The sequence below is a fragment of the Orycteropus afer genome, unplaced genomic scaffold (assembly GCF_000298275.1).
Source record: "Orycteropus afer afer isolate SDZICR_OR568_19922 unplaced genomic scaffold, OryAfe1.0 scaffold00028, whole genome shotgun sequence".
In the NCBI taxonomy this organism is placed as follows: Eukaryota; Metazoa; Chordata; class Mammalia; order Tubulidentata; family Orycteropodidae; genus Orycteropus; species Orycteropus afer.
Genome location: NW_006921615.1, coordinates 5,272,064 through 5,280,863, shown reverse-complemented (window position 1 = coordinate 5,280,863; position 8,800 = coordinate 5,272,064). Strand labels below are relative to the sequence as shown.

The following is an 8,800-nucleotide window of genomic DNA, read 5'->3' as shown; positions in this document are numbered from 1 at the left end:
AGTCACGTTTCGGAGAGGGAAGTGAAATAAAGAGGGCGGCACCCGGGGGGACCTGTGCGTCATTGAGGGACCCGAGGAGAAGTGCAGGGCGCGCGGGGTTGGAAAAGAAGAAGTGGGAACGAGAAGCCGGAGGGGGCGGCCGGGAGCCTCCTGCTTTCTCCGGCCGCGCCCCGGCCGCCTGCAACCTCGTGGTTCCCACCGCCCGCAGAATGTGGCAGCCGACACTACCCCGGTCCAGCACGCCTTGGCGCTGGGCGCTGGCCCTGCTGGCCCTGGGCGGCGCGGGGTTGTGCCTTGCCAGTCCGCAGACAAGGCAGCCCGCGCGGCCGGGCGCCAGGAACAAGTAAGTGCGCTCTCCTCTCTCCTCGCCCGGGTTCCGCAAGGTTCCTGCCAGAGCCCTGGGGCCCAGTCTATCCTCACTGACCCTCCACGGCGCACCTAAGCGTCCCTGCCGATGGCGATGAGAGCCAGCCGGGATTCCTCTCGAGCTTCCTCGGCGGCGCCTCCTCCAGGGTGGCTGCGAGCGCCACGGCCCGCGCGGGGCATCCCCGGCGACCTGGCTAGAGCCTGGAGCAGTCGGACTCCAGAGGCGTGGGGCTCAGGGAGGGTCCAGCAGAAAAGGGCATCAAGAAACTACGGCCCGGAATTACAGAAGCCCCAGGAGCTTGGGTGCATTTCTTTTCCCTTTTTCGGGCAAGCTCTCCAAAGGCGCACCCGCGCACCCTCAGCTGCCTGTTTAGCAAAGCTCCCGCCTCCTCAGGGGCAAGAGGAGTCCAGACCCTTGCTTGGTCCGTGGCTACATCAGTTTGTCTCATCGTCCCAGGCTTATTGTTCTCCGGGTTCACACTGTGCCCTTCTTCCTTTGGCCCCACCACCTCCAGGAACTGGTGCGCATACATCGTGAACAAGAATGTGAGCTGCTCTGTGCTGGAGGGGAGCGAGAGTTTCATCCAGGCTCAGTACAATTGTCCCTGGAACCAGATGCCCTGTCCGGCGGCGCTGGTGTAAGTGGTGGGGCCGCGGAGCCGGCGGGGCGCGCCCGCCTGGGCGCGGGGGTGGCAGCGGGAAGGATGGCCGCAGTTTTGGTGAAAACCCAACAGCTGAAAAGTTTGAGCGCTCAGCCACGCAGGGGTATTTAAAGAAAGTGTTCTGTCCGAGTGAAGGAGCGCTGGTGGCGCAGTGGTTAAAATGCTCAGTTGCTAATCGAAAGCCACCAGCTGCTCTTCGGGAGAAAGATGTGGCAGTCTGCTTCCGTGAAGATTTACGGCCTTGGAAACCCTATGGAGCAGTTTCACTCTGTCCTGCAGGGTCACTAAGAGTTGGAATCAACTGAGGGCAGTGGGTGGCCCCGATCGCGGGCTATGTGTGCCTTGGGCGCTTGTGATTGCCAGAGCTAGGAGAGGAAGAACAAAGCCCCCGCCCCCCACTTCTCTTTTCGTTTTTCAATTTTATTACTAACATAAGGCAGCTGAACTTAATTAGATCCATATTGTGTGTTCTGGGGCACACAGAAGATTCCAAAATATATACTGCTGAAAACTTGTAAACGTAGGATTAGCTGAGAGGTTTGCACTAGCTAATATTCTAACACAAGCGAGTTTTATCCAAATGTCCCCATAAAACTGAAGTGTTGTAGATCTGCAAACTAAAGTCCTCAGGAATAACTTGCTTAAAAGTGTAGGTTTAGCCTTTCTCCAAGTTAGGTTTGGGGACTTGCTAAGAGGTTGTCAGCAGAAAATGGTCTTTAAAGAAACAGGGAAGAATTAATCATTTTTTTGTTCACCAAGATTTCACCATCTTAAAAAAACAAAACAAAACAAAAACAGAGGAAGCAATGCAATGGAGTCCAGATTTGTTTAAATACATCACACGCATTGGATTGTCATCAGGGGAGTCTTTGTGTGAAAGTCAGAGATCAGAGTATGGGCTGATGTGAATGAATGGCTATTGGGAAGCACGGGTGATGGCTGAAATGGATTGTTTTTCCCTAAGAATAAGTTGTTTGTCTTAGAGCACAACTGTCATTACAGCAAAGAAGAGCTGATAGGCAGATCTGTCCTTGGCAAGGCAAAGGGACAGGCTGATTCTCTTACTCCAGGAAACCTTATTCCAGAAGGCAATCAACCAACATTCAGGGATGTGGGCAAAAAATACTCGAATTTACTAATCCGTAGGGAAACAAACTGAGGTTGAATCCCTCTGCCTTTCACATTGAATTGGATCAATTGTCAGAGGGACGCAATACTTTTATGCTACCTGTCTCCCTGGTCGGAGGGAAACCTCAGTAACATATAGACTTCACAGCAACCCTAGAACCAGAACATTTTGTGTAAGATTTTCACATTTTGGAGAGACACGAACTACATATTCAACACACTTTGGATGGATTTGTTTAAAATTAGGATGGAATTATTAGTCAAGAATATGTCTGTAATTTTACACAAGAACTATATTTTGTGATTGACTGAAGGAAGATGGGGCAATCTATTTCCACAAAGATTTACTGCCTCAGAAACCCAATGGGGGTCGCTATGAGTTGGAATCAACTTGCTGGCAGTGAGTTTAGTTTGGTTTTTGGTTTATAGCCTCAATACTCGTGACAATTCAGAGATAATTTACTTTGTCATTTTTGGAGGTAATATTTTTCATCTAAAAGATAGTTTGTTTTTAATTCTCCCAAATTATTTTAGCTGTTTGGAAAACTAAATGATGATCCATTATTGCATTTAACCAAAACCTAGTGAAACAGAGTCGTGTCAGCACTGAAGTATGAACACCTTCGGGTTGGTAGGTTGATGAAAGGCAATGGAAGTCTACTTTTGCCACCCAGTCAGAGTGAGAAGGACAGCAAAAATTACTATCAAAAATGACAGATGGTTCTCTTGTTTTTTTTTTTTAAACAAAACCAAAATATGCATGCTGGATACTTTTTTTCAACAGTGCCCATGCAAACAATTCAAGTGTGTTTTCACATTTTATGTGCTGCATTATAAATGTGAAATTTACAAAACATGAATAACTGTTCTAGCTGATCATCCTTAAGCAGCTAACTCCAACTTGAACTTCTTTTCTTTTTCTTCAGTAATAAGAAAGGCATGACTTACCCAGTTTTCAACTACTAAATGATTCCTAAATTTTGAGGATCAGTGGATGAATGAAAATAAAGGGAGATACATTCTTTGTGTACTTTAAGAAGGAGAATTGGCTATTTAACACTGAACTTTGTGGTTGTTCCTGATGAGTTGAGAAACCTGAGCACCTTCTCTCAATCCACTGGCATTACCAGGTCAGGCCTTTTCATGATGTGTTTCTTAGAACCTGAGACTTGTGAAGGTTCTTTGGAAACTCATGCTAGAGTAGTTAGCTGCTGTGGAGTTGGCCCCTGACTCAAGGCAACCCCATGTACTACTGAAGGAAATGCTGTATGACCTTGTGCCATCCCCATGATGGGTTGGGCATTGGATCATTGTGATCCACAGGGTTTTCACCGGCTGATGTTTAGAAGTGCAGCTTTTCTTACTACTCCATCTTCAGCTAGTTTGGAAACTCTGCTGAGACCTGTTTAGCATCATAACATCACAGAAGCCTCCACTAACAAACAGGTGGTGGCTGCACATGAGTAGTGGCGTCAGTAGAGGGCATGGGGTGTGGGGGATGAGGACTGCAGTTTGTGAAACTGTCACACGGGATGACACCAAAATGACTGTCTATAAAAATTTTTGTGCAGTGTTTCAGCCAAAATGTATTATGTTTTATAAAAATATCCCTGTAGTTTATGATAACAACAAAAACGTTTTTTGTAAGCCCAGTGTACATGTATCAATATACCTACAAGGCTAAAAATCTATGCTAAATTACTTTTTGAACATTCTGCTACCTCCTGGTCAAAGCTGTCATTATTACACAGTTACAATGACTCTTCGAATCACATGGTTTCGTCTGCATGCAAGCACATGCTATTGTTTTTTGTTGCTGTCAATGTTTTTATACTGGCTGATTTTGTCAAATTTTCTGGTATTTTAGCTACAATATTGTGGTAATTAGTATTTGTGAACCTATATCAATAACTTTTCTGAGACTGAAGTAGTAATTAAAGAAAAAAGGAGAAAAATTAAAAAAGGCTTCCTCTCAGTTACTGATAATGTTGTAATTAATAATTTTGTAATTCAATGAAGAAAGATTTTGTAAAACAATTTTGTTATTAGTATTCATATGATCTAAGCGATATTGCATTTAAGCAATTTACAACTATATTCATCATATTATTCTATGAGGATGAAAGAAGATGGAAGGAATACACAGAGTCATAGTACCAAAAAGAATTGGTTGACATTCAACCATTTTAGAAGGAAACATATGATAAAGAACCAATGGTATTGAAGGAAGAAGTCCAAGCTGCATTGAAAACACTGGTGAGAAACAAGGCTCCAGGAATTGACAAAATACCCATTTAGATGTTTCAACAAATGGTTGCAATGCTGGAAGTGCTCACTCATCTATGCCAAGAAATTTGGAAGACAGCTACCTAGCCAACCAACTGGAAGAGATCTGTATTTGTGCCAATTCCAGAGGAACATGATGCACTGCTAGATAGGTAGAGACAAGTATTGATTTGGGTGAAGAGAAGGGCAATGTACCAAATATGAGTGATCAACATGGTGTCACTGAGGAAGAGGAAGACAAGAAAGATGAAGCCTTTTGCACATATAGTACTGCATTGTCAGTGATGGCAGACATTGAATAGATGGGTGGACAGGCTGAAAAATTAGGTATGTTTTATGCAGGGGTGGGGGAACTCTGGTAGCATAGTGCCTAAGGCATTTGACTGCTAACCAGAAAGCTGGTGGTTCAAACCCACCAGCCACTCCTCGGAAGGAAGATGGGATAATCTACTTCCATAATGATATCACCTTGGAAACCCAAGGAGGGGTCGCTATGAGTTGGATCTGACTCAACAGCAGTGAGTTTGGTTTTCATTTTGGTATGCAGGGGGGAGTGTGCCCATGACAATGTATAGGGTTGGCAGACAATGTTTCTACAAATGTATCTGTATGTTGTGTAAGAATTTCTAGATATATAGTAGAGCTGATAAGGGACAAGGTTGTAGTCACTTCTTTGCCATAGCCAGTTACCCAGAGGGAGGAAGTACTTGGACCTGTGGGCTCGGGACCATGGTCCCAGGGCACATCAAGCTCAATTGGCATAACGTACTACACAAAAACATTGTTCCACGTCCTACTTTGGCAAGTAGTGACTGGGACCTTAAAAACTTGCAAGCAGCCATCTGGATGCAATGATGGGTCTCTCCTCATCCAGAGCAAAGAAGAATGAAGAAACCTAAGATGCATGGAAACAATTAGTCCAAGTGACTGGTACACCATGCAATCCTCAGCCTATACAACTATGAGACCAGAAGAACTAGATGGTGCTCGGCTACCACTGTCAACCACTCAGAGGGGGATCTATGTAGGAGATTCTGGATAGACTGGGAGAAAAATGTAGAACAAAATTCAAAATCATAAAAAGAAAAAAAGGACCAGGTTTGCTGGTCTGATAGAGCCTGGTGGAACCCCTGAGACTATGGCCCATAGCTGCCCTGCAGGTCTGGAATTGAACTCACTCCTGTGGCTTTCAGCCAAACAAAAGACAGGCATATGAGCTGAATATTTACATTAGGTAGATACTCTCCTTGCAGAGATCAATTATGGGAGAATAGAAGGGCTATATATGCACAGAGAGACAGCTTGGGGGGCAGAAGTGCATGGGAGGGAAGAACACAGGGAAGAGGTGACTATGGGGAGGAAGTGGGAGGAGAGCTGTTGCATTATGGGTGATTACAGTCAATGTCATGAGACAAAGTATATGTGAACTGCTGTATGGAAGATGAATTTGCTCTGTAAACTTTATCCAAATCACAATACAATTTAAAAAACAAAAACAAAGAAATGTAATGCAGCAGGTTACAGAAATTGTTGAGCAAAATCATTAATATCACACTTAAGTAAAATATTGCTGAAGATAATTCAAAAGTGGTTGCAGCAGTCCATTGACAGGGAACTGCCAGAAATTCAAGGCAGATTAGAAGAGGACATGGAACGAGGGATATCATTGCTGATGTCAGGTGGATCTTGGCTGAAAGCAGAGAATACCAGAAAGATGTTTACCTGTGTTTTATTGACTATGCAAAGGCATTGAACTGTGGGGATCATAAAAAATTATGGACAACATGCAAAGAATGAGAATTCCAGGACACTTAACTGTGCTTATATGGAACCTGTATACAGGCCAAGAGGCAGTCATCCTAACAGAACAAGGGATACTGCATGGTTGAAAATCAGAAAAGTGTGCATCACTATTATACCTTTCACCATACTTATTCAATCTGTATGCTGAACAAATAATTCAAGAAGCTGGCTATATGAAGAGGAACACAGCATGAGATTGGAGAAAGACTCATCAACAACCTGCAATTTGCAGAAGATACAACCTTGCTTGCTGAAAATGAAGAAGACTTGAAGCACTTACTGATGAAGATCAAAGACTACAGTCTTCAGTATGCATTACACCTCAACATAAAGAAAACAAACAAAAATCCTCACACCTGGACCAATAAGCAACATCATGATAAATGGAGAAACGATTGATGTTGTCAAGGATTTCATTTTACCTGGATCTGTGGATGCCCATGGATGAAGCGGTTAATAAATCATATTACCTATTGTAGTGGGCAAGTCTACAAAAGACCTCTTTAAAATGTTAAAGGGCACAGATGTCACTTTGAAGACTAAGGTATGCCTGACCCAAGCCATGGTGTTTTCAATAACCTCATATGCATACAAAAGCTGGACAATGAATAAGAAAGACTGAAGAAGAGTTGATGCCTTTGAATTATGGTGTTAGGGAAGAATATTGAATATACATGGACTGCCAGAAGACTGAAAAATCTGTCTTAGAAGAAGTACAACCAGAACACTCCTTAGAAGCAAGGATGGTGAAGCTTTGTCTCATGTACTTTGGATATGGTGTCAGAAGGGACCAGTGTCTGGAGAAGGACATCATGCTTGGTAAAGCAGAGGATCACTGAAAAAGAGGAAGACCCTTAATGAGATAGATTGACACAGTGACTCAACATAGCAATCATTGTGAGGATGGCACAAGACCAGGCAGTATTCTGTTCTTTGTACATAGGGTTACTATGAATCTGAACCAACTTGATGACACCTAATACAATACAACATTCTATGATTAAAATTGATAATAAGCATTACTGAGGATTTTGTGTGGTTTGGCATAGGAAGATGTCCATAGTGGGGTGGAAGAGGGCAGGTGACAGCGTGAGTTTCTGCACTGGGTGACACCAACCCTAGTGACACCACTGCATATAAGGTATATTGTCTGGAAATTGAACCTGGGTTTCTCTCATGAGAGGCAAGAATCCTATGACTGCTTTTTAATTAAACCAAAATCAGCTGTGGAGTCAATTTTGACTCATGGACACCCCACGTGTCACAGTAGAACTGTGTCTCATAGACTTTTCAGTGGCTGATTTTTTGGAAATAAACCCAGTTATCCGGTAATCAAGTGTTGTTTTTCAAAGACTTTGGTGGTGAAAGAGTTTGGTAATAGCCAAGCAGGTAAAGAATAACTTGGATAAAGAGAAAACTGCATATTTTGGGACAGAAATGAAGAATGCAGATGACAGGGAAAAGGTGAATATGTTCTGAGACTGAGATGCAAGTCAAGCAGGAAACGGCTTGAGGAGGCGATCTTGTGCACCTGGCCACTGGGACACTAAAGCCCGCACTGGTTGGATAGACTTAGCACTGTGCAGATTTCCGAAGGGTCTGGTCAATGCTTAGTTTGTACGTATGCAAAAAAGGCACATGAATAATTCTTAATTCCTATGAATATTTTTGATCACTTAGAATTCTAAAATTAGGGTCCACTTTCTCTGTGTGTGTGTGTGTGTGTGTGTGTGTATGTAGAGGTAGGCCCCAAATTACAGCAAGGTTTTGTTCTGATGTCTCCCTTGTAAGTCAGTTCCGACATAAGTTGAACATTCTTTTCTTTTCTTTTTTTTTTAGTTTTCATTACTATTGCCTTTTATTATCAATAACTTTATAAATCCAATCTTTAAACATCTAGAAGTGAATGAGAATATCAGCAAATTACATGCTGCAACATTGCATGTAGTACATGTTAGCAATAGACATTCCATAAGTGCAGTTCAGTGTAACTCATCACATAACAACAACAATATATATGTGTGTGTATGTATATGTTGTTGTTGTTGTTATGTGCCATCGAGTCAGACCCAACTCATAGTGACCCCTCCTTGGGTTTCTGAGGCAGTATCACTATAGAAGTAGATTGCCCCATCTTCCTTCCAAGGAGTGGCTGATGGGTTTGAACCGCCAGCCTTCTGGTTAGCAGTCAAGTACCTTAGGCACTACGCTACCAGAGCTGTGTGTGTGTATATATATACATATATACATGTATATATGTGTATATATATGCATGTGTGTATTGGGCAATCCTGCTTCCATAGTGATACTGCCTCGGAAACCCAAGGAGGGGTCGCTATGAGTCGGGGCCGACTCGACGACAAACAACAACAACAACATATGTGTATATATGCACATATATACGTATATATACACACATATGTATACACATACATATACACACACATATATATGTTGTGGTAGTTCAGTTTGTGTGTCAACTTGGCTGGGCCTGGTTGAGTGGCTGGGCAGCTGGTGGTAGTTATTCCCCATGATGAGACTGGTAATCAACTCCA

The 8,800-nt window shown here is 43.2% G+C and overlaps 1 protein-coding gene across 1 annotated transcript in view; it reads left to right on the top strand.

The window, feature by feature from the left end:
- The first annotated feature begins 209 nt into the window (after positions 1-209).
- The window catches only part of EMILIN2 (elastin microfibril interfacer 2), a 124,274-nt gene continuing 115,683 nt past the window's right edge, over positions 210-8,800 (top strand). Inside the window, exons 1-2 of the mRNA XM_007935469.1 lie at positions 210-343; positions 882-1,004. Coding sequence (XP_007933660.1) covers positions 210-343; positions 882-1,004 — 257 coding nt within the window. The remainder of the gene's footprint in view (positions 344-881; positions 1,005-8,800) is intronic.